Source organism: Lithobates pipiens, unplaced genomic scaffold (genome assembly GCF_037356315.1).
Source record: "Lithobates pipiens isolate NorthernLeopardFrog02 unplaced genomic scaffold, aLitPip1_a1.2 Scaffold_18, whole genome shotgun sequence".
NCBI lineage: Eukaryota > Metazoa > Chordata > Amphibia > Anura > Ranidae > Lithobates > Lithobates pipiens.
Window position 1 is genome coordinate 297,564,796 of NW_027507758.1, and position 26,903 is coordinate 297,591,698.

Below are 26,903 nucleotides of genomic sequence, written 5' to 3' on the forward strand. Positions count from 1 at the left end.
CACAGTAAAAATGTTTTTTATTATTATTTTCTTATGAAAATGTCAGATCTAGGTACATAATGTTCACAATGGAGAAGGTGGTTCTGTAGCCTTTGGAAATTCTGGAGACTTTGGAATGGCCAGTTTTTTCCATCGCCTCAGCACAACTTTGTATTTGTCTGTTGATGTTTTTTCTTTTTGTACTTCCTTTAGCATAGTTCTCATAACTGTTGTAGTTTCAGCTTCACGGTTTTCTTCTACAATTAAATCCAAAATGTCTCCAACTTTAACCTAAAAGGCAGATGTGTTTTAAGGAAGAATCATCTAAAAAAAACACAAAAGATCTGAGATCTGTTCCAAAAAAAAAAAAAAAAAACTGATTTGTTTTGCAATCTTTAACCATAAAGTTTTGTTTTGGGCTAAAGGACATATGTAAATGAACCTTTGGCACAGTACTCACAGACAAATCTTAAATATACAGATATATCTTAAAAATCTGCTTAACCCCCCCCATAGAAAAATTGTTTCTACTAGTGTTAAATTAAGCACTCCCATACAGATATCTCCTCAATATTTTTAGACTGAAGGGACAATGATTTGGGGACGAGAATAATATGTACACATAATGTACAGTTAAAATGTCTGATTGGAAACGAACCATTGCGCCTCATACATCTTTACATACACTGTCTGATAGCTCTGTCTGAGTAACTACAGTTTTTAACATTTGTGTTTGGTTAGAACTCAGAGGTACAAGTTTATTACCCCCAGGAGGCCTTAATCGACTTTCATTTTCGGGACCATTTTACAATAAATAATATCAACCCGACCACCTATTTTCTAGTCATATAACCCCATACAAAGAAGTCCTACCGCTCTACTTTTCTTCCACAGCTTTTCTCCATTCAGACGAAGCTTGCCACTGTAAAATGCGTCTTCCACTTTGCTTATATATATAAAAAAAATTAAGAGTCCACGTCATTTATACTTGTTAGATTTTACTTAAAGTGTAAAGTTCACCTTTACAGAAAAATCTGTAAGGTGAACTTACACAGGTCCCCCTCCTCATGACCCTCCGCCCCCCCCCCCCACCTAGACCGCGGCAATCTCCGGTTCTAAACCCACGCCAGGAGACCGGGGCTTAGAAATCCTCTCTGCAGCCATGCTTCTTCTACATAGCTGACAGGGCGGGCTATTGCTGATTGGTCGGCGCCGCCCATGTGACACCACTGACAAATTAAATTGCTCCAAAATCTCAATCCTGACGAGGGACATTTTGGACATTCAGCTCAGAAGATTTCTAAGCTCTGGACTCCTGATGCGTATATACCAGGGCTTACAACCGGAGATTGCTGTGGCAGTCCGGTTTAGCAGGACTGGGAGGGGGGGGGGGGGGGCAAGGAGGGGGACCTGTGTAAGTTTACCTTACAGATTTTTCTGTAAAGGTGAACTTACCCTTTAAAATGAAGATACATTGCAGAAACAAAAACAATATTATCTACTTTTGTAACTTAAAGGTAAAACATATGATAAACCTAACACTAGTAACAATTACACTGTTCTGTATAAATAATATTTTTGCTAAAAAGAACACAAGAACATATAACAATCAGCCATAACATTATGACCGCACACCATAACGCGTCGAGGCATGGACTCCACCAGTGCTCTGAATGCATGTTGTGGCATCTGCCACCAGTAGCGGACCCTTTAACCACTTCCTGCCCGCAATGTACTGTGTGAAGGTGTAGGCAAAACAATGTACTTGTATGTCACAGCCCAGGCTTAGGGTGCGTGAATGCACACCTCCTGAACGGTGGTTGTACACAGAGGAAGCCTGTCAGCAAGTCCCTGCCAATGACTCACGGCAAGGACTTGCCGATTGGCTGTGCACATTCACAACACAGAGCTCTGTACAGAGAGAGTGATCTCCGTGTTGAGAAACTTTGAGTCCCATTAGTAAAAACAACACAGTTTACACACATTACACAGAGTTAGGCACACATTTAACCCCTTGATCGCCCTAGAGGGGCAGGAGTCAAAGGGACCATTCTTGTGCTGGGAGGATCTGAGAAGAAGTTGATTATATCTCGGCTCTCCAAACCCCTAGGGGAAAATAAAGAGCAGCTAACCCATGCAGTGCGGGCACAGCATCACTTCATGGGAAAATAATAATAATAATCACCTGGCGTTCAGCTTGAAGTCCTGCAAGTTGTGGGGTCTCCATGGATTTTTCCCACACATCTCACAAATGCTTGATTGAATTCAGGTCAGGAGGTCAAAACCTCAAACTCGTTGTGTTCCTCAAACTATTCTTGAATTGATCAGAACATCTTCTTCCATTGCTCTGTGGGCCAGTTCTGATGCTCACATGCCATTGTACTCTTTTGGCTGTGAGCACGGATCAGCATGGGTGCCATGACTGGTTTGTGGCTACGCAGCCCTATACACAAACTGTACCGCACAAGTATGTTACCCCAATATTTAATATTCCTGATTTGTTCCTGTTGTACCATGTACTCGTATGAAAAAAAATATCCTGTTCTCTTTGTATTACTTCCTTTGTGAGAAATCCCTGGAGATCCTGCCAGTCCCACTGCTTTCCTATTTCAAACTGACCACACTAAGCACGAGAGCCCACTCATCCAAAATAAGTCTAAATATAATTTTTTTATCTCACACACACACACACACACACACGTTTTGCCTTTCGTTTCAATTTTAAACTGAAGGGTTTGTTTTACAAGGTGAGGGTTCATATATGGTTTAACCGATTCCGGATTAGGTCGATCGGATTAGCCCACACCCGATCGGATTATCCGATAGACTGATTCCGTCTGACCTAGTCTGCCAGAAAGTCCGGTTATGTGTACGCGGCATTACCCATCTTTTCTGCTTTGAACACATCAAGTTCAAGAACAACAAGTTCATTTGCTGCCTAATATATCCCACCCACTTTCAGATGCCATGGTAAAAATAATGTTATTCACTTTACCGGTCAGTGGTCATAAAAAAGGTATGGCCGATTGTTGTGCATTATCAAACTAAAAAAAAAAAATGTTTTCTAAATTCACATATTACAGACAAAGTGCACTCACGGTTCATTCAGATATACTCTGTGACAAACCTGTGTTGCATAAAGGCAGCCAAATTGGACCTGCACTATTGTTTTTGATGCAGCTCCTCACAATGTATGGTAGCATGCTAGCCTTCATTGGGGTGCCTTTCAGAAGCACAACACAGCAATCTACATGAGCTCCTAAAACTAAACTCCAGACAGGTAAAAAAACAAGTATAGTATGTATATCAGTGCAATTAGCGGTTTTCCTTGAGTTCAGGGCATTTATATAGCGGCAACAGTTTGCGCATCGCTTTACAAAACAAAGGCAGACTTTATGGTTACAATGCAATTTGGTACAAGAGGAATCAAAATAAACATTTCCTCCCCTATGTGTAAAATGCTACTTAATACCGGTAGCAGGCAACACAATGTACCATGCCCAGAAGAACATCCTTTGTGCTGTCCGTGACCCTTTCCGGAACTGAAAAAGTTTGTAGTGTAATTGTCAATTATTGTCTGGGCAGCTACTGTGAGGTAGGCCTCCAGAGCGAACTTAAAGTGACCCATTGCTATAAACGGATATATTGAAGGGTCACTTGACCACCAACCTCCCCAGCTGCATGTACTCACCTATTCTTGCTCTGGCACTCACCAGATAAATAATGACAATTCATATATCTTCCAATTTTTTTTACATTCTGTGATTTAACAGAACCAAATCTGTCTGAAAGCTGATCTGTAGCCACTTAAATGCAGAATTTACATTCTGATGTCCCATTATAATGTAAAAAGTTAACTACTTTTTCCAGGAATCTTCCAGGACAGCTAACAGAGATAGGCTCCTCCCACCTAGCACAGGAAACAGATGATCCGCATTATAAAAGTGGAATGAGCATTTATTCCTAAAGTTGGTATCAAGGATGCAGTTTTGTATGCCTCTGCAATAGCGGACTTCATCCACCTTGCGATTGTATTTTTAGTTGCCCTTTTACCCTTGTTTGAACCCACAAACAAGCTGATGGAACATCGCCATTCCTTGGTGCTCTCTATGTAGGGTATAAAGCATCTCCTGACATCTATTTTATTAAATGCAACCTCCTTGTCATTTTTAGGATCTCCACAAAATGAAGGTATCACAATCTCTTCTGATCTATGGAAGTTAGACAGTATTTTGGGGAGAAACGCCGGGTCCAGAGAGAGGATAAATTTTGTCTTGCAAAATGATCCAGAATGGCTCAACTACTGAGCACGCCTGTATCTCACTAACGCTCCTAGCAGAGACTAGAGCCACTAAAAATCACAGTTTTCAAGGTTAGGAGCTTTATGGGCAGTTCCTCTAGTGGCTCAATGGTGATTTGCAAAGAATTTGCAACACTGTGGATAAGTCCCAGGAAGGGAACCTCCTCGACTTGGGGACCTGCTTACGACTAATGGATGTATGAAATCTCTTGACAAAGGGCTCTGCTGCTAGCCTTTGATTTAAAAAGCTAGACAGAGCCGATACCTTCGCCTTGAGGGTACTGACCGCAAGATTTAGTTCTGCTCCAACTTGGAGGAAATCTAGGTCCGCCGGGATCTTGGCTCCTGAAAAGGTTATTGAGCATGTTGCCAGGCCCCAAATGTTTTCCAGATTTTATTTTAAATTGCGTTAGTGGACAGTTTCCGGCTGCTAAGGATGGTATTGATTACATTTGTTGATAGCCCTCTGCGCTCTAACAGCTCCCTCTCAGGAGGCAGGCCATCAGAAAAAGAGAGCTCATGTCTGGATGATTCACCTTTCCCTGATATGAGGTCTGTCCTGTAAGGCAGTCTCCAAGGCTCAGTGATGCCGAGTCCTCGTAGTCCTGAGAACCAAGAACTCCTTGGCCAGAATGGTGCAATCAGGATAACTTTCGTGCTCAACACTCTTATCTTCCAGCTGATCTTTGGAATGAGGGCAAAAAGGTGGAAACGTCCACCAGGCTTGCTTCCCAGGATTGGGATAGGGCATCTAGGCTCGGACTGAGATGACCTCTCTGTAGGGAGAAAAATTGTTCCACCTGCCTGTTCTGCCTTTTAGCAAAAAGGTCCATCTGTGGGAGTCCCCACTTCTGCACTGTTTGAACACTGTTTCGATTCAAGTGCCATTCTGTCTGAGACAAAACCTCCCTGCTTAGGAAATCCGCCATACCCCTTTTAAGTGAATTGAAGACAGGGATAGAAGATTTGCCTGACTTCTTCTGCTATCCTCATAAAGGCCTGCCACTCTCGTACCTTCCTGCTTGTTGATGTAGCTTACATTGGCAATATTGTCCGAAAGGACCTGCACGCGTCTTCCCCTCAGAAAGGATGAACCACCGCTCCAAAGTAGTCCTCGAGGACTGAAGCTCTGTCTCCTATTGATGAGCCCCAGGTGCTGACCATTACACACACCAAGAGCAAACAAGCAGGACAAAACTCTGGATAGCCGCACACTGGAAAAAGACTTGAAATCTCATCTTTAATTAAAACAACGTGGGTCACATCAAAACAAGATAAAAAAAATCCACAGCAAAAGAATAACAGGGTACAGGAAAACCGACGCGTTTCGCACCGTAATCAGTGCTTACTAACGTGTGACCCACATTGTTTTAATTAAAGATGGAATTTCAAGTCTTTTTCCAGTGTGCGGCTATCCAGAGTTTTGTCCTGCTTGTTTGCTCATGGTCTTCCCCTCAGAGTCGGACCAAAGGCTACTAGAGCCTTTAGAACTGCTCTCAGCTCCCTTGCATTGGAGGAAAGGGTGGCTTCCTGCCAGCTCCAGACCCCTTGAGCCATCTGTGTGCCTAAGTGGGTTCCCCACCCCCGATCGCTGGTGTCCGTAGTAACAGAGGGTTTTGTTGGGAACAAATTCGACCTGCAGAGAGATTTGCGGGGATCAACCACCACTTGATTGAGAGTTTTACTTCCGGTGGGATCTCTGTTTGCCTTGGAAGAGATTCCTTCCTTCCATCCCAGAGAGAAAGCATGAACACCTGAAGTGCTTGAGTATGGATTTGGGCCCACTGGTCTCCTGGGATGGCTGCTGTCATCAAACCAAGGACCCTCATTATACCTTGAATTGAGGTAACTGTACATGCGCAGAGGCTGCTCACCTCTGCAATTATTGCTGCCACTTTTTCTTTAGTCAGAAAAAGTTTGTATATAGTTGAGTCTATTAAGTATCCTAGGAATACTATACTTTGAGTAGGTACTAACTGTGACGTCTCCTGATTTACCAGCCACCCCAGCTGCTGAAGGTGTCTAATAGTTCTGCTCAGGTTATGTTTCACTTTGTCTGCTGAGTCTGCAAAGATCAGCAGGTCGCCCAGATAGGGAATTTTGTGAACCCCCTTCGATCTCAGGGTCCACAGAGCTTCTGCCAGAATCTTTGTGAAGATGCATGGTGCTTACGCCAATCCGAAGAGCAGAGCATTGAACTGAAAATAGTGGGTCTTGAACCCATTCTTCACTGCAAACCTGAGATATTGCTTGGACTTCTTTCGAATGGGGACATGAAGATAGGCGTCTCTTAGGTCTAATGAGACCATGAAGACCCCGGGGGTTAACAAATCTCTGGTGGTGTATATTGACTCCATTTTGAAGCGTATCACCTTCTCCTTCAGCATACTTTGTAGGAGGGAAGACATAGCTGTTGATTTTTCCACGTCTTTCGGGAGAATTGTTGGGTGAAATTTTTGAGGGGGGCACCCCACTAGCCCTATCCTCTACCCTGACTTCAGATCGAGGATAAAACTGTTGCTGGAAATAGCCTGCCACTGTGGGAGGAATGACCCCAACCTTCCTCCCACATGGCCGGAGTCACTGGGAGGGTTTGAAAAGGAACCCCTCCTGTACTGCCACCCTCTTTTCTGGTCTTGCGTAGCTGCAAAACCTTTGTTATGCTGCCGTCCATCCCCCTGATGGTTCCTTTCTCCTGACTGCTCTAAGGGACGAAAATTCCTTTTTTTGTTGTTGTTTTTGGGGAAAGGAAACCTTTTTATCGGCCAACCTCTCTAGAACAGATTCTAGCTCTTTACCAAAGGGAAAAATCTCTAGAAAAGAGGAGGGAACAGAGTCTGGTTTTTGACAATGTGTTACCTCCCCAGGACTTCAGCCAGATAGCCCTCTTGGCTTCATTAATCAATGCTGTAGACCTGGCCAAGAACTTTACAGACTCCATGGACGCATCTGCTATATAGGCTACTGCCTTACTTAGAGCTGGAAAAGCATCCAAAATCACTTCCCTGATAGGGAAGCGTCTAGTCTGGGACACTTTTCCCACAACTTTGTATCCCCCTGCTTGAAGGGAAATTTCTTCAGATTTTCTTTGGAAGAAGATGCTCTTCTCTGGATTCTTCCATTCCTAAAGTACTGTCTCTTTTAGGGACATATCCATCGGAAAGGTTCTGGTCTCCTTAGGCTGAAGGCCTGCATATAAAAGGTCATGTACAGACAACTCCTGGTTTTCTGCTTCTTCCAGCTCCAGGGTGTCATAAATAGCGTTTAACAACTCCTCTGTTTCCTCTGAAGTAAAAATAAATCTTTGGACCCTGCTGGGTTTTTCTTCATTAAGCTCCCCTTCAGTACTCCCTGCTGGTGGGCTGCCTATGCCTGAGCCAGGACTATCGGCCTAACACCAGTACTAGTTCCAGAAGTACAGGGTATAGGTTCGGCAAGAGCTTCCTGCTCCCTGGGTTTAAAGGACTGCAAAGTCTGTTTCCTCTCCTTCTTGAGTCCATAAAACCATTGAGGACAGGTCCTGCCTCTCCCTTGATGAGTTTATCTATACAGGCCTGCCATGCATTTTTCTTCCAACCATAAGGAATTTTCTTAGTGCACATTGGGCACCTTTTTCTGGGTGTCTATGTCTTGCTATCTTTGGGCTCATGGGCTTTGTCCTGCAATAATTCAGATGACAAATGCCAGCACAATTATCAAGACACCCAGTGGAACACAATTCTAATCTAATGCCCCATACACACGATCAGAAATTCCGACAGAAAAAACTTGGATGTTTTTTCCAAAGGAATTCCGCTCAAGCATGCGTCAAATTGTTTCCGAGCATGCATAGGAATTTTGCGTGTCGGAATTTGTACAGACGATCGGAATTTTTTCCGACTGAACAATAGAGAACCTGCTCTCAATCTTTTGCTGGCTGGAATTCAGCCAGCAAAAGTCCGATGGAGCATACACATGGTCGGAATTTCTGACCAAAAGCTCACATCCAACTTTTGTTGGAAGAATTTCTGATCGTGTGTATTGGGCTTAAGGTTCTTTAAAGTACCCACATCTGGAGTCTATGCTAGTATGTCCGACACCTGTCCACCATAAGCATAAACAAAACAAGCTCTGTAAAAAACGCACCACTGTGCCCCCACCACAGGAGGATAAGAAAAGGAAAAGAGCCGCCTGCCCCCTATTTTCTTACCCTATGGCCTGATTCAACCGATTGCGCCTCCAGACCTGCTTCCACAGATCCCGGCATCTCCATACTGCTCCTGGAAGCCTTCGGTGCTATCTTCCTATCCAGGCCCCTATTTAAAGAGGTGTGGAGAATATGATAGATAACAATTGTGCTGTGCTAGAGGGCGGTGTTGGATCCACAGCGCCGCCCTCCATCACAGCATGCTTGTTATCTTTTAATTACCTTTGCTAGGACTTCATTTCCCGGTGTCCATTATTCCGTACCCCCAGCGCGGTCCGCAAGCTGAGTATAGAGAAGCCCTGAAGCATGGGGATCTCTGCAAGACAAGCAGCAAAGAGCACCTGGACCAGGCGGTGGCCCGTAACTCTACCAGGACGACACCCTGCAGTGCCATTCCGGATGGACCCCACTGGGCCACCACCTCCACACCTAACCGGTACCTTGCTGAGGCTACAACCACAAATCGGGAGAGGGGGTCCTTTATCTTCACCCCAGACTGCTTTTCCAGGTCTATGGGTGGCCCAAAATGGCTCATACCACAGAAGTATTGCCCCATGTTACACTGGGTATGGATGCCGGGAGGCCCCTGCCACCTAGCACAAAAGCCGAACAAAAAAAAATAAAACATTCTCTGGAGCTCCTGTCTGGCCGGAGGAAACACAAATAGTGAGGGGCTAATGCATGTGTGGTACTTTTTATAATATGGATCATGTGTTTCCTGTGCTAGGTGGGAGGAGCCTATCTCTGTAAGCCGTCCTGGAAGACGACTTAGGAAAAATGGGCATGCTTAGCTCTTCCAAGCATTATAAAGCTTCAGCCTGATAAACCACTGACTTTAGCCAGCTATACATGGAACACAATTTGGCTGGTTTAGAATTTGCATTCAAGTTTTGATCCATGTATGGGCAGGGTGGTTGTACAGAAGTTTATCTACCAATCGACTTTTGTACAACTGCCCTGTTGGAAAAAAAATTCTCGATCAGCTTCACCAGCTATAGCTGGCAGCGCTGATCAGTGTATTCTGACAGTGGGGAAGTTTCCCTGCTGTTAGAATACAAAACGCACAGTGGGAGAATTCTCCCATCCACATCAAATATGATGAAGTCTTTTATAAAAAAAAAAAATTAAAAAAGTAATGTCGGTCAACTTGGTTGCTGGTTTAATGAAAAAAAAAACTTGAATCATTTATGGGCTGCCTTAATTTATGTTGAAGTTGGTTAGCTCTGAAAAAAATAACTCAACATGGCTCAGAATATCTCCCATTACAAAGTGTGTGTCTACTTGTTGATTTACAGTTCTATTTCATATTGGAGCTTTATATGTTTTCTAAATTCATACAATTGAGTTGTTTTTTGTCTTTACATTATATTATCAGAAATGGTGACTTACTTCCGTGACATGTCTAATCCAGCAGTAAAGATGACATCAAAGCGAAAGGATTGCACAGCCTTTTCTACATCTTTATAGTCCTTGGGGATGGTGGGATCTTCCACTGGTTCATCGTCATAGTCGCTATCTTCTGGATCAATCTCTTTTTCATCTTCATCCTCATCCTCATCCGTGGCATCTGGTGTATTCTTTTTTTTACTTTTCTTACTTTTGTGCCGGACATTATTATATAAACAGATAGTTCCTGGGGGTATAGCCAGTAAATTGCCAGAAACCGCATGGAACAAACCATTGACTGTCTGGCTATAGTTTGTTAAATACTGTGACAGGTGTCTTTGATGTGTCCAACATGTACTGCATTGGAAAGTACTGTATGTAAACAAACCAGATTTTTGACAGCTCCGTGAATAAAAATGCAGGTTACTGAAGACCCTTAGGGATAATCTGACTCCAATCATTGCATAGCCTGCATTCAAACTGAGGAAAAAGAAGAAAGGAACAAAGTCAATGTAACCAAGTATTCTATAATGCTGTATATACATATACTTCTTTATCACTGCAGCATAAATCCCAGCGGAAAAACAGTGATCATGCAAACCAGTACTGTAAGAGGTATTATTCTGCAGAAGATTCCATTATAAATGAGGCAAAAGAACAGAATGTGTTGTATGATCACTATTACAGCTTGGTAATGATACTTAGATGATGGCATATCTAATTTATGCACAAAAGGTGGATCGTTATTTGGGACAAATACCAGCACAAAAAGGCAAAACATATTTATTTAAATCACCACACTGACTAGTTCATTCATAGTAATCAAATGTGCATCTGATACAATTACTTAATATAACTGTAAATTCACCAGCACCAATCTAATCATTTTCAACCACAAAAGGAAACAAATTATCAGTAATGATTGGATATGATCAGAAACACTTGTATTAATAATTGTATGGCCATCATAAGGCCTCATGCACACTGGGCGTTTTTACATGCTGCTATTTTGGGCGTCAGATTTTTATTTATTTTTTTAACTGTCTCTAAAATCCCCTGCATGTTATCCTATACGTCAAATGCACAAAGACTTTTAATCAGCAATTTTTTGGCAAGAGTTTACTGGTAGGAAAAAAAAAAAAACCCTCCCCCAGTGCGTTCTGGAGCAACGATGCTTTTGCAGAAAAAAAAGAAAAAAACGCTGACAGCAACTGAAATTCGCCCTTTTTTAGCGGAGGACACCAGTGTCCTTAACAACCAGTGATTAGCTGGTTGTTTAGCAGCAGGCCGGGAAGATGGTCACCACATCCTTAACAACAGATGAGTTATCAGCCATCAGCGGGGTTCCCTGCTGATAGCTGAATGTAAAAAAACAACATTGGCGGAAATAAATGGGGGGGGGGGGGGGGGAATGGCGCAAGGGTCTGCCAACAATCTATACCAGGCCCTTTGAGTTTGGTATAGATTTTAAGGGGAACCTCATGTCAAAAAATTTTTTTTTTTTAAAAATGGCATGGGGTCTCCCCAAAATCGATACCAAAACCTTATCTGAGCAAGCAGCCTGGCAGGCCAGGGAGGGGGGGGGGGGTGAGCCCCCCAAACCATACCAGGCCACATGCCCTCAACATGTGAGGTGCGCTTCTTTCCCAAAACCCTGGCCGGTGGTTGTGGGAGTCTGTGTTAACAAGAGGGCTCCCAGATCCTGGCCCTTCCCATGTGAAATCAATAGGTATTACTACTACCCCTACTGAGTAAAAAAAAAAAAACTAAATGAAAACACCACGCAAGTTTTTGATAAGTTCTCTAAAAAAAAAATATATATATATATATATATATATATGTATACGCAGATGACTTATTATTATATATAACAAATCCATAGGTGACAATACCAAATCTAATCCAGGAATTTCATCGTTTTGCTATATTGAGTAACTTTAAAGTAAACTGTGAGAAATTAGTAGCATTAGATATTAGGGGTGCACCGAATGGGTTTTTTGGTGCCGAAACCGATACCGAAAATGAAAAATACACTAGGCCGAAAACCGAAACCGATACCGAAACAGCACCGATACCGAAAATGACTGTTTTTAAAAAATATTTTTATACAGGAGGTGGTCAGAGACTGGGGACATGGTGCAGGAGGTGGTCAGAGACTGGGGACATGGTGCAGGAGGTGGTCAGAGACTGGGGACATGGTGCAGGAGGTGGTCAGAGACTGGGGACATGGTACAGGAGATGGTCAGAGACTGGGGACATGGTACAGGAGGTGGTCAGAGACTGGGGACATGGTGCAGGAGGTGGTCAGAGACTGGGGACATGGTGCAGGAGGTGGTCAGAGACTGGGGACATGGTGCAGGAGGTGGTCAGAGACTGGGGACATGGTACAGGAGGTGGTCAGAGACTGGGGACATGGTACAGGAGGTGGTCAGAGACTGGGGACATGGTACAGGAGGTGGTCAGAGACTGGGGACATGGTACAGGAGGTGGCCAGAGACTGGGGACATGGTACAGGAGATGGTCAGAGACTGGGGACATGGTACAGGAGGTGGTCAGAGACTGGGGACATGGTACAGGAGGTGGTCAGAGACTGGGGACATGGTACAGGAGGTGGTCAGAGACTGGGGACATGGTACAGGAGGTGGTCAGAGACTGGGGACATGGTACAGGAGGTGGTCAGAGACTGGGGACGTGGTACAGGAGGTGGTCAGAGACTGGGGACATGGTACAGGAGGTGGTCAGAGACTGGGGACGTGGTACAGGAGGTGGTCAGAGACTGGGGACGTGGTACAGGAGGTGGTCAGAGACTGGGGACGTGGTACAGGAGGTGGTCAGAGACTGCGAACGTGGTACAGGAGGTGGTCAGAGACAGAGGACGTGGTACAGGAGGCATCCCCCATATTGCAGCCAGTGTGTCCCCCATATTGCAGCCAGTGTCCCCCCCATTTTGCAGCCAGTGTGTCCCCCATTTTGCAGCTAGCGTGTCCCTCATTGCAGCCAGCGTGTGTAGGGAAGAGAGCCGCCTCCGCCGCCTGTTTGATCACAGCGCCGGGAACATCACAGCTTTCATTTCAATAGCTGTGTGTTCCCGGCCGCACGCCGTCACACGCAGCCCCTCCCCCTTGTCCGGGCACTTAGATAGACAGATCATCCGCAGGATTGGACGGATGATCTGTCCATCAAAGTGCCCGGACAAGGGGGAGGGGCTGCGTGTGACGGCGTGCGGCCGGGAACACACAGCTATTGAAATGAAAGCTGTGATGTTCCCGGCGCTGTGATCAAACAAGCGGCGGAGGCAGCTCTCCTGCGCTATACACCCCCCATGATGGGCGTCACCAGGGGCGGAGCTCCGCCCCCACCCAGGCCACGCCCCATTTTCGGCTCCATTATCGGCCGTTTTTCTCTTTCGGCAAATTGCCGAAAAGGGCATTTTCGGCCGATATGTTTCGGCGGCCGAAATTTCGGTGCATCACTATTAGATATCACATTATCTGATTAAAAAAAAATAAAATAAAAAAAAATGATTAATTTTAACTGGTAAAGAAATGCTATCTAATATCTTGGAATAGATATTCCTAGAGATTTTGGGAAACTTCAAGAACTTAATTACCTTCCAATAATGCAAAAAAATAATAAAGACACTCCAACAATATGATAAGGCAGTATTTTCCTGGATGGGTAGGATAAACATTGTAAAAATGGATATATTGCCAAAAGTTTTATACATATTTCAGCCTATTCAAATATTCTGAACCAACTACGCAACGCCATTGGGATTTTTATATGGGCGCGTAAACCTGCTCGAATTAGAAGAGACATAAGTAGGTTAAAAAAGGATGATAGTTTAGCTCTCCCAGATCTTTCGATATATCTTAGGTCAGCATTTATATGTAGGATTGTGCACTGGTTCCACAACACAGATTGTAAGCAATGGGTGAAATTGGAGGAAGATGTCACAGCCCTAAAATTGAAATCATTACCATGGATAACTAGAGAACATCAGCCTGCTAGAGGGGATATGCCTTCTTTGGTTGTTTCCACATTGAAAGTTTGGAGCGGATTAAGGAAGAGAGGGACAGGGTCTACATATATAGGTCCAATGACCCCACTCTTCAGTAATCCAGAGTTTCAACCAGCAATGGAAGCCTCTTCTTAAAATGGCAGAGTAAAGACCACGTAAGGGTGGCCCAGACATTAGTGGGGAATAGACTCCCCCCACTGGACTTCCTGGGTCTGGAAAACAAGACCAACTGGATGCAATATCTGCAACTTCAAAAAGGTATATACAATCTTTGATGAAAAAAGCAATATTAGATAAACCTTTGACAGAGCTGGAACAAATTCTTTTAAAAGAACAAAGACCAACCCATGTCCTATCTATTATATATAAATACCTGATCTCAAAAACTAAGGAGCAGGAACTAACTTATATAATGAGGTTGGAAGAGGAGCATGGGAAGACTTTCCCCAGAGCAAAATGGGGAAAAGCCCCAATCAAGGATCAGAGCCCCACGGAGGACCCCTTGCCCAGGTAAACACATCGCACTACAGCCCAGTCATGTAGCATCCCTCACGGGGGGGGGGGGGGGAGGGAAAACAGAGACAGGGAGAGAAGAAAGAGAGAAGAGGGACCCCCTAATCGACCTCCTAGGGAATGCCCAGCTGCTCTGTCCTACCGAGACAGGGAGAGCTGTACTTACCATCCGGACGAGCTTGAGGCATCTCATCACAGACCCACACCCAAGCAGTAGGGGGTGGCTGTGAGCCACGGCGCACTGTGACAGACATCCGTAGTCCGGTCATATGTGTGCCCCGGAGCATTGCGCTCACCGGCCTCCCTCGGAGCCAGAGGGGCATGTCGTGGCCGACCCATCGCGTAGCTAGGGCCTGCACTCGCTCAATGGCCAGGCTGGGGGACTACAAGGATCTATATTATCCAGCCTGTCACCCAGCTGGCTGTTGATAGAAGATCACAGGATCTTAAAATCTTGCGCAAAAGGCAAACATCCAGAAAAAATCCCCAGGACCGATGGTCCCGGCAGAGAGCCTAAGTCCTTCTTCACTAGGTAGAAAAGAACTGAGCTGCAGGAAGCAGGCTGAGGGGTTATTGCCAGAGGGAGAGCCCCATGGGCAGAACTGTACAGTTGTTTTTCACATGTATTACATGTTCTGCCTAGTCCTCTCCTGAAGGTGGCGCAATAACCCTACGGTCAAGATTAATGGAGCTGTGTCCATTAATGAACGAAAGAGAAAAAAAGTTTTGCCCTTAGTTGTACTCTTTTGGCCCTAAGATAGCTCACAGGAGTGCAGTTCATTCTGTATTCAGCCGACAGCAGGCTAAAGTCAGCTGACATCACTCAATCATTCCAGACTCTGGGGGGTTCCTTGCTTTAATGTTGGGATCCAACCAGATGCCCGGACTGGCAAATGGATCAACCTCTCAAAGCGCTGTTGAGACCCTGAGCCTGCACATCTCACCCCCTCTACAGCCTATTGCTTCAATGAGCACTGGAGGGGCACAGCAGAGAGCCACTGACTGACAGTTACTGGCTCACCGAGAACTGAGCAGTCAATGGTCTTTGATCACTCAGTTCCCTGTCTTAGAGGTGGTGGGGGACAGATGCTGCAGCCAACTAGGGAAGCATGTGTTTGTTTATTGTTTTAACCCGAACTTCTTTTATGCATGTTTTGAAAATCTCAACTGGAACTGTTCAGCTGTGCCATAGATGGATTAAAAATCAGATGGTTCAGCAGGAACCCACTGAATTTTTTTAATCTCTGTCTGTTTGCATTTGAGGGGAGTTGATTCCTAAGTGAAAATGTCCAAATTGGGCCCAAAGTGTCAATATTTTTTGTGGCCACCATTATTTTACAGCACTGACTTAACCCTCTTAGGCATGGAGTTCACTAGAGCTTCACAGGTTGCCACTGGAGTCCTCTTCCACTCCTCCATGACAACAACACGGAGCTGGTGGATGTTAGAGACCTTGCGCTCCTCCGCCTTCCATTTGAGGATGCCCCCACAGATGCTCAATAGGGTTTAGGTCTGAAGACATGCTTGGCCAGTCCATCACCTTTACCCTCAGATTCTTTAGCAAGGCGGTGGTCGTCTTGGAGGCATGTTTGAGGTCCGTATGTTGGAATACTGCCCTGTGGCCCAGTCTCCAAAGGGATGAGATCATGCTCTGCTTCAGTATGTCACAGTACATGTTGGCATTCATGGTTCCCTCAAACTGTATCTCCCCAGTACAGGCAGCCCCAGAACATGACACTCCCACGACCATGCTTGACTGTAGGCAAGACACACTTGTCTTTGTACTCCTCACCTGGTTGCCGCCACACATGCTTGACACCATCTGAACCAAATAAGTTTATCTTGGTCTCATCAGACCTCAGGATATGGTTCCAGTAATCCATGTCCTTAGTCTGCTTGTCTTCAGCAGACAAGTGGTTGCACACTGACAGGCTGACCCCCCACCCCTTTAACATCTGCAGAAACGAGGGCAGCACTCATACGTCTATTTCCCAAAGACAACCTCTGGATATGATGCTGAGCACGTGCACTCAACTTCTTTGGTCGATCATGGCAAGGCCTGTCCTAAAAGAAACCCGTCCTGTTACACCGCTGTATGGTCTTGGCCACCATGCTGCAGCTCAGTTTCAGGGTCTTAGCAATCTTCTTATACCCTAGGCCATCTTAATGTAGAGCAACAATTCTTTTTTTTCAGATCCTCCACCTGAGGTGCCATGTTCAACTTCCAGTGACCAGTATGAGAAAGTGAGAGTGATAACACCAAATTTAAACACAACTGCTCCCTTTTCACACCTGAGACTTTGTAACACTGAGTCACATGACATCGTGGAGGGAAAATGGCTAATTTGGCCCAGTTTGGACATTTTTACTTAGGTGTATACTCACTTTTGTTGCCAGCGATTTAGACATGACTGTGTAGAGTTATTTTGAGGGAACAGCAAATTTACACTGTTAGACAAGCTGTACACGCAGTACATTACATTGTAGCAAAGTGTCATTTCTTCAGTGTTGTCACATGAAAAGATATAATAAAATAAAAATGTGAGGGGCGTACTCACATTTATGAGATACTGTATATATGCTATATAGTTTTTTTATTTGATCATTTTTTTCCCCCACAACGTAGAGAGTTACCCTTTAAAGCAGGGCTTGACAAATTTGCTTAGAATCTAGGAGCCAGCTGAAAAAGTTAGGAGCCAGTTATTTAAATCCTCTGCCCAGCGCCCAGAACTGCATGTCTGAGGCATCGGACAATAAGAATTGTTCATGCCTGATGCCAAGAGAAAAAGACAATATTTAAAAATTAAAAAAAAAAAACTTTTGTTTTGTTATAAGATTTTGCAAATACGTTTTTTTTCTCCTTCACTGATGTGCTTTGATAGGCTGCACTAATGGGCACTGATGGGGCGGCATTGAGGTTGGAACTGATGAGCACTGACAGGTGACACTGATGGGCACCAATAGGCAGCACTGAGGTGCCACTAATGGGAACTGGCAAGTGGCACTGATGGGCAGCACTGGCAGGTGGCACTGATGGGCAGCATGGGCAGGTGGCACTAATTGGCATTGGCAGGTGGCACTAACTGGCAGGTGGCACTAACTGTCAGGTGGCACTGGATTGCACTGGCAGGAAGCACTGCTTGGCACTGGCAGGTGGCACTAACTGGCAGGTGGCACTAACTGGCGTTGGCAGGTGGCACTGAAGTGCATTGGATGGCATTGGCAGGTGGAAATGGGTGGCACTGGCAGATGGCATTGGCATGTGGCAGTAACTGGCATTGGCAAGTGGCACTGGATTGCACTGGCAGGTGGCACTGATTGGCACTGGCAGGTAGCACTAACTGGCATTGGCAGGTGGCACTGGATTGCACTGGCAGGTGGCAATGGGTGGCACAGATTGGCAAGTGGCACTGGAAGGTATCACTGGTTGGCACTGGCAGATGGCATTGTCAGGTGGCACTGGATGGCACTGATAGGTGGCACTTACTGGCAAGTTGCACTAACTGGCATTGGCAGGTGGCACTGGATTTGCACTGGCAGGTGGCACTGGAAGGTGGCACTAACTGGCAGGTGGCATTAGCATGTGGCACTAACTGGCATTGGCAGGTGGCAATAACTGGCATTGGCAGGAGGCACTGGGTGGCACTGGCAGATGGCACTGGGTGGCACTGGCAGGTGGCAATGGTTGGCACTGGCAGGTGGCAATGGTTGGCAGGTGGCACTGACAGATGGCATTGGCAGGTGGCACTGGCATTGGCAGTTGGCACTGGATTGCACTGGCAGGTGGCACTGGACGGCACTGATTGGCACTGGCAAATGGCACTGGTTGGCACTGGCAGGTGGCACTAACTAGCAGGTGGCATTGGCAGATGGCCTTGGCAGGTGGCACTGACATTGGCAGGTGGCAATGGTTGTCATGTGGCACTGGCACGGGTTGGCACTGATTGGCAAGTGGCACTGGATTGCACTGGTTGGCACTGGCAAATGGCACTGGTTGGCACTGGCAGGTGGCACTAACTGGCATTGGCAGGTGTCACTAACTGGCATTGGCAGGTGGCACTGGATTGCACTGGCAGGTGGCACTGGATGGCACTGGCATTGGCAGGTGGCACTAACTGGCATTGGCAGGTGGCACTGGATGGCACTGGCAGGTTTCGCAGCCAATAGTGTAACTGTGAAACTGAATGCTCCCTGCAGTGCTGCACTGTGTGAAACTGTATGGAGAGAGAGGAGCTGACAAATTCAGCGTAATGTCAGAGGTGGGCGGGACCCGGCAGCTATCCAGCCAATGATTGGGCTGCTTAAGAAAGGGGAGGGGCCACATACACGTATCGGCCCGCCCAGATCCCATCGGCTGGTGTTGGAAAGCTGGGTCCCGCCCACCCCGACATTCAAACTCAATTTTGACAGCTCCTCTCTACACACAGTTTCACACACTGCGGCGCTGCTCTGCCAATAGTGTGTGGATAAGGGAGGAGGATGTCGGAGGCTGCTGAGCTGCTCTCTTCCTGCTCCATCCCGACTACCAGACAGTGCTGTGTGTCTGGAGGCACCTGTTAGTGACAAAAACCCAGGCGCCAGGACACAATTTCTAGTCGCAAAGGCGACCTGGCGCCTGGAATTTGTAGAGCCCTGCTTTAAAGTATATCTAAAGGAGATCAAATTATCTTGAACAGGATGATGTTAAATTTTTTTTCTCCAGTTAGTGGCAATTGTTAATTAACCCCCTAACTTCCCCAAGGGGTTAACAATTTTGTACAAAGTCGCATTTGTGGTCAGTCACAGTATTTATTAACCGCGGGTTCGCTATTAACCGCTATTACTGCATAAGCTGGCACCAATACTAGGTGTTAGTACTGCATAACTGGCACCAATACTAGGAGCTATTACTGCGTAAATGGGCACCAATACTAGGGGCTATTACTGCGTGAACTGGCACCAATACTAGGGGCTATTACTGCGTGAACTGGCACCAATACTAGGGGCTATTACTGCGTAAACTGGCACCAATACTAGGGGCTATTACTGCGTAAACTGGCACCAATACTAGGGGCTATTACTGCATAAACTGGCACCAATACTAGGGGCTATTACTGCGTAAACTGGCACCAATACTAGGGGCTATTACTGCGTAAACTGGCACCAATACTAGGGGCTATTACTGCGTAAACTGGCACCAATACTAGGGGCTATTACTGCGTAAACTGGCACCAATACTAGGGGCTATTACTGGGTAAACTGGCACCAATACTAGGGGCTATTACTGGGTAAACTGGCACCAATACTAGGGGCTATTACTGGGTAAACTGGCACCAATACTAGGGGCTATTACTGGGTAAACTGGCACCAATACTAGGGGCTATTACCGGGTAAACTGGCACCAATACTAGGGGCTATTACCGGGTAAACTGGCACCAATACTAGGGGCTATTACCGGGTAAACTGGCACCAATACTAGGGGCTATTACCGGGTAAACTGGCACCAATACTAGGGGCTATTACTGGGTAAACTGGCACCAATACTAGGGGCTATTACTGGGTAAACTGGCACCAATACTAGGGGCTATTACTGGGTAAACTGGCACCAATACTAGGGGCTATTACTGGGTAAACTGGCACCAATACTAGGGGCTATTACTGCGTAAACTGGCACCAACAATAGGGACTGTTACTACATAAACTGGCACCAATACTAAGGGTTTGTTCTGCGTAAACTGGCACCAATACTAGGGTCTATTACTATGTAAACTGGCACCAATACTAAGGGTTAGTACTGCTCAAACTGGCATACTAGAGGCCATTTCTGTGTAACAAAGAAAAGATATACCTGTGCTCAAATCCCAATAGCTTGTACATGTATTTGAACTATTAGGTCCTAAAGGGGTGTGACCACATATTAATAATACAAATTCTGGACGGACCCTCTGCACACTGCTACACCCTTTCCAGCAAACTATGCAATGAAAAACGGGGATATTCAGTTCACATGTATTGCAATACATGTTTAAGCTGACCAACTACATCAAAGTAATTCCTCTTCAGACCAGTCCTACACTACCTTGTAACTGCAAGTGCTAAGGTGGACACAATGCCAACATGGGGCATAAAGACCCAAAGTGGGGGAGAGATAGGTTCAGATCTGGTCACTGACCTGCACCAATACTAGGGGCTATTACTGCGTAAATGGGCACCGATACTAGGGACTATTACTGCGTAAACAGGCACCTATACTAGGGACTATTACTGCGTAAACAGGCACCTATACTAGGGGCTATTACTGCGTAAATGGGCACATATACTAGGGGCTATTACTGCGTAAATGGGCACCTATACTAGGGGCTATTACTGCGTAAACTGGCACCAATACTAGGGGCTATTACTGGGTAAACGGGCACCAATACTAGGAGCTATTACTGAGTAAACTGGCACCATTACTAGGGGCTATTGCTGCGTAAATGGGCACCGATACTAGGGGCTAGTACTGCGTGAAAACAAAATGCATCAAAAATGTGCATGCAGACATGCATCTTGAATGCAGTAGTGTGAATGGCTCCTCATGGCGATTGTACAATCAGATTGTAACACATCTGGGCATATTTAGAGAGCACAAGCCCTTCTGAGTGCTCCCTTTAGGATGTCCCCCTGGATGTGTTCCCAGCATAGCAGCCCAGACACCACTGGCAGGATGTCCTAGAGGCGAGTCCTGCCCACATGTCTAGCAGAAAAGAGTGCGTGCATGCTGGTCAGGTCAGTACAAACCATGCCTGTCCATCTACACACATGCGCAGTCTTATCTTCTACTGTCACCTCCTAAGGCAAAAATAGAAGTGCAGACTCCTTCTATAGAAAGTGACAAGTGTCACCCCTCCCCTACCGCACCATGACTGTCACCTCACACACAAGTAGAACTATGCAGGCCAGTTTTATAGCACTCTGCTTCACACACCTTATAGTTTACTTACCTATTTGTCAGCAAAGCACAAAACGCCGCTCACCCTTCACTCCTAGGCTGACCTCAGCCCAGCTCTGCGAACCAAGCCTCACTCTGAGATCTCGCCTTTCCTCTTCCGTCTGTCACTGTCTACCCTACCGCAAGCCAGGGTTGTGGGCGACACCTAGCGGCACACCTCGGTAGTACCGTTTCGTCTCAGCCACGTTAGGAAGGAGAACATGTGCCTGGTTTATTAGGATCCTAATAGAGGAGGGCTGGAATTCCTGTCCTTCTGCAGCTCAGTTTTAAATTAACATACTCTATGCAAACATGATAATAGTGAAAAAAACATTTTTGCTTGCACATAATTGGATGATGGCAGTCAGCAGAGTGTCCCCTTATGTACTTAGCTCTGTGCACTTTGTAATTGCGGTTGCTCCAGTCTACTTGCCTTTAGTAAATAAACCCTATTGCATTAAATAGTAAGATGTGTTATGCATGGGTGTATTTTTATGTAACTGAGTGTATATAAAGACATGGGAAGAAGATGAAAAAGAAAAAAAAAATATTTTAATATTTTATTGAACACTTTGATTTTTGTTCAGAGACTTGACACATTTTGCTCTATATTGTGAATGGTAGTTTATTTCTTCTGCGATAAAACCTTCTTGCTCTAACTTCCTCCTTGCAAGATAAACTCCAGTGTATTCACTCATCGGCCACTTTATTAGGTACACCTTGCTATTACTGCGTTGGGCCCCTACAGTATATGCCTTTAAAACTGCCTTCATTCTTTGTGGCATAGATTCAACAACATGTTGAAAACATTGCTCACAGTTTTTGGTCCGTATTGACATGATAGCATCACACAGTTGCTGCAGAACCATTATGCGAGTCTCCCGTTCCTCCACATCCCAAGGAGCTCTGTTGGATTAAGATCTGGCGACTGTGGAGGCCATTGGAATACAGAGAACTCATTGTCATGTTCAAAGAACCAGTGGTGAGATGATTTGAGCTTTGTGACATGGTGCATTATCCTGCTGGAATTAGCCATCAGAAGATGGGTACACTCAGTGCCAGAACAAGATCCTCCAGTGCCCAGGGAAAAGATGGCAAATTGCACTCCCCCCTTCATTATGTGGGGCCTTATAAGGAGGAGAGAGAGCACAGCCTGCACCTCTTCCTGACTCTCTCCTTTTTGTCTCACTGCTTCCAGCGCTGGGCTGACAGAAGTAGTGATGCTGCTGTCACTATACCTGTGAGCTCTATAGTAGGAGGATCTTGCGGCGCCTTCATCCCTACAATACACTTTGCGCCCCAAGCAGCCGCCCCTTGCGCCCAGGGCAGCCGACCCTTCTGCCCACCCCTTGTCCTGGCCCTGGGTACACCATACCTCCCAACTGTCACAGATTCGCCGGGACTTGCAAGCAAATCTCACTGTCCCACGAATCCATGCTGAATCCCGCAGCAGAGCCCAGTACGGGACAAGTTCCCGGACTCCACTAATCCTCCTGCATGGAGTGGCCACGCCGTACTGTAGCTCCAATGCAATACTCCCAACGCACACGTTCCTGCACAAACGACTGTATCTTAAATTGGGTGCTGAAATGACCGTCTGGAACCGACTGCAATCATGAGAAGGAAATGTCACTAGCACACCAAGATCTCCAAAATTTTAATCACATAGTATCAAAAAAATAAATAGAAGCAACGTTTCAGAGCCACGCAGGACCCCTTCATCAGGCATATGGCAAAGTGTGATACAAGCATTCCACTATTTTAAGAACCATTCACCAATCAGTGCAAAGAGGAAATAACCCCCAGCCCGCCCCTTGACATCAAATTACATAATATCCCATCCATAAACCTGCTTCCTATTTACATAAAACAGCCATCAGGCTGTCATAACCACTTTGGTCAAAGTGGATCAGTGTACTAGTATTCTGTTCATACTAAAATGAATCCTATTTGCACAGAGAACTAACATGCAATTGCAGCCTCATCAAACATGTCTGTTCCTTTCCTTAATTGTGTACCTCCACCTTGACCATTAGGGGCTTACCTTTCTACTCCAATCCAGCGACACGCTATGCACATGTGCCCTAGGGGTCCGGGGATCAATATGTCAATGCAGATGCGGCAGTCTGCAATTAGACAGGGAGAACTCTGGGGCTAAGTGAAAAGAAGAAGAAGAAGAAAAAAAAAAGATGAAAACCGAGTGTGAAAGTGAGTCATGGCCTATGCACCTTGAACATATGGAAAGTGAAAAAAAGCTGAAAATTCAAATAAAATATAAAATAAAGGAAAAGAGAAAGAAAAAAGAATAATAAAAAGAAAAAGAAAAATACTCAAGTTATAAGAAGGAAAAAAAATTGAAATGAATCTTCTGGGCCAATCACACATTATTCTATCACCAAAAACCACCAAATCAGCGTTTCTTCATCCAATAGATATATTCTCCCTTCAATGGATTTCCACCAATCACCCAAAAAGGAAATGACAATGTCATCGCACAACACGCTTTTATTAATAAATCCCCTTTAGAAGCTCCTCCCACAATCTATATGTTTCCACATTCCAGTGCCCAGACCGGTGTTCTGGCATATTCAGTCCGGCCATCATATAGTATCCGCCCAGTATTGCGCATGCGCAGCGCTTGCGCAGTACGGAGCAGAAGAAGCTTCGGAAAATCTCCGAAGATGAACGGCGCCTGCGCCGTGAGTCGAGGGGGCAGCCCCACCATCCAAGCAGACATAGGGCTGGGAAAATTAGAGGGCCCCTCGCGGGCTCGCTTCACTCGCCACGCCTCGGGCTCGGCCTCACTGTGCTCGGCTCTTTTATATTCCAACTCTATGTCCACTTGGATGGTGGGGCTAGAACCTGGACTCACAGCGCAGACGCCATTCATCTTCAGCTATTTTCGGAACCTGTGTGTGCTGTGTACTGCACATGCGCAGTACACAGCGGACACTATGCGATGGGGGACTGTATATGATAGGACCCCGGCACCAGCTCCATCAGCTGATATCTATCCATTAATATCCTCCAAGTAATTCCCTCAGCACCGCCTCCCACCATCTTCCCTCTCTATACAAACTATTCTTTTTTCACTCTCATTTCTCTCTTTTGGCTTTTCAATAAAATTACATTTAAATATAAAATGGCCCAATGAGTAAAACTGCTTGTCTTTGGCAGACTAAGCCCTTATACACACAGTCGGACATTCCGACAACAAAATCCGTCGGATTTTGTCAGACGGATTTTGTCCAAAACTTGTGTTGCATAAACACGGTCGGATAAAGTTGTCGGAAAATCCGATCGTACGCAACGTGATGACGTTATTTCGTTACGACGGAACTACGTTCAGACTAGTAGCCAATAGCTTTGGTGTAGGAATTTGATCTGAGCATGTGTGGCACTTTGTCCGATTGGAATTCTCTACACACAATCGGACAAAGTCCAATCGGATCATGTTGTCGGAAAGTTTTATAGCCCAGCTCTAAAACTTTGTCCGTCGGATATTCCTAGGGAAACAGTCCGATGGAGCCCACACACAGTCGGATTATCTGACAACACGGTCCGATCTGACATTTTCCGTCGGACAAGGGCTAAGATGTTCCTACGAGTCCAGCTTAATCCACATGCAGTGCAGCATAAGAACTGTTACATTGTACAGAAACATACAACAAGAAGCTGCAGTCCCACCACCTGTTAGAGGAATTAAGTGGTTAGCTCTTCTGCCTAGCAGCACCGGGGTCATCACTTCAATTCCCAACCACAGCGCCACCTGCCTGGAGTTTGCATGTTCTCCCTGCACCTGCGTGGGTTTCCTCCGGAGACTCCAATTTCCTCCCACACTGCAAAGACATGCAGGGGGGTACATTGGCCCTAGTATGTGTATGAATGTGAGTTAGGGAGCTTAGATTGTAAGCTCCTTAGGGGCAGGGGCTGTTGTGACTGCACAATATACAGGATCTATATATAAAGGTGGGGGGCTGACATATATACAGGATTAAGGGGAGGTTGAGTGCGTATACGTAAGGTGGCCGGTGTGTGGATTTGCCCATGAGCAAGCCCTGGGGAATGTTGGCGGTCAGGCTCAGGGGGGCCCAGGCCTAAAGCTGTGTAAGGGGCCCAGAAATTTCTGATGGTTGCCCTGCCAATGACTGACAGTCACCAGCTCTCTGCTCACTGAGCTATGAGAACCGAGCAATTAGCAGTGCTTGATCACTCAATTCTCAGAGTTAGAGCTGACAGGGGACAGATGCAGCATCAGTCCGATTCTGCATCCAGCTATGTAAGTATGATTCACAAACAAAAGTGAATCTCATACTTCTCTTTTAAGCCCCTGTCATGTTTGGGCTGACCCACTTTTTGGATTGGGCGCCGCAGGTCACTATCTCCCAAAAATGTCCCTCATTCTCAAGTTCAAAAGTTGGGAGGTGTAAATATGTATTCAAATCAGTCAAGCTTCATGGTATAGTTAAAAGAGAATAGTGGTCTCCTAATTTTAACCATAAACAGGGTTTCCCTATATTAAGGACACAACTGAAAATAAACATTTTCTAATAAAGTAAGGAGGTATAGGGTGATATACGTTTGTATTTATTTCAGATAAAGGTTTTTTTTTTTAACCCTTGACAGTTTTCTGCGATTTGATGACTTTGTATTGTGAAGGTGATTGCCACTACCTAACTTTCATGGGAGGAGGGCATGTTAGGGCATATATGAACCCCTACCAGTTCAATGCATCCAGTCAAGCCCACTGATAGTGGTGTACAGGTTGTCCACCTGTACCAGGCCCAAGCCTCATCGGGTCAATTGAGGGGAGCTGCCATATATGTCCCCATGATCTTTAGTGATAGCCCCAGGAATATTGTGGGAAACATTTCTAGTGGAACTCTCCATCACCCAGTAATTATACCAGATCATCAGATTGTTTATGATCAGCTTTAATTTCTCTATCTTCAATCACAACACTTGAGAAGCAGGTGTAGAAATACATTTTAAATAACATGTGAATCACTAGCAAGGTTCAACATTAAAAAAAAGCCAGCATAAGCATTTGTGTAAACAGGCCATCCTATGCTAACTCAATTTCAGGTGAACTTGTGGCCAGACATTTGGACATTTAAAAGAGGAGTGTGGGATTTAATAAAAATACAAACATTCATATTCATGGGTTTGATGCTGCATCTGTCCCCCCGCTGCCTATAATACCAAGGACCGAGTGATCAAAGACTGCTGATCACTCAGTTCTTGGTCTTCAGTGAGCAGGGAGCCAGTGACTGTCAGTCACAGGCTCTCGGCTCTGCCTCTCCAGTGCTCACTGGATTGCTGGGCTATGGAGGGGACGGAAAAGGCTGGCTTAGGCTCTCTGCTGCTGCCAAGGCATCTGGGTGGATCACAACATTAAAGTCGGGATCCCTGCAGAGCCTGGACCAGCTGAGTGAGGTCAGCCACTGTCAGCTGAACATGAGTCACAGGAGTGCAGAACTAAGTGCACTCCTGTGACATACAGAAGAAGTGGACCAATATGTTGTGGCCCTGATTCTTCTTTAAAGTGGGGTACCCCCTAAAAAAAAAA

General features: G+C 45.6%; 1 protein-coding gene across 1 annotated transcript; it reads right to left on the reverse strand.

The window, feature by feature from the left end:
* On the reverse strand, positions 1 to 21,495 carry MTRES1 (mitochondrial transcription rescue factor 1). The gene is made up of 4 exons (XM_077487167.1): positions 21,348 to 21,495; positions 9,855 to 10,331; positions 853 to 925; positions 1 to 270 (listed from the first exon to the last, which is right to left on the reverse strand). The coding sequence occupies exons 2-4, from the start codon at positions 10,310 to 10,312 to the stop codon at positions 64 to 66; spliced, it is 738 nt and encodes a 245-aa protein (XP_077343293.1). The 5' UTR covers positions 10,313 to 10,331; positions 21,348 to 21,495; the 3' UTR covers positions 1 to 63.
* Positions 21,496 to 26,903: the final 5,408 nt, after the last annotated feature.

Coding starts and splice junctions, on each gene's coding strand:
- MTRES1 (XM_077487167.1), bottom strand. CDS start 10,312: ATGATTGGAGTCAGATTATCCCTAAGGGTCTTCAGTAACCTGCATTTT. Junction 926..9,854: donor GGATTAGACATGTCACGGAA/GTAAGTCACCAT, acceptor TATATATATAAG/CAAAGTGGAAGACGCATTTT. Junction 271..852: donor TGTGGAAGAAAAGTAGAGCG/GTAGGACTTCTT, acceptor TCTGCCTTTTAG/GTTAAAGTTGGAGACATTTT.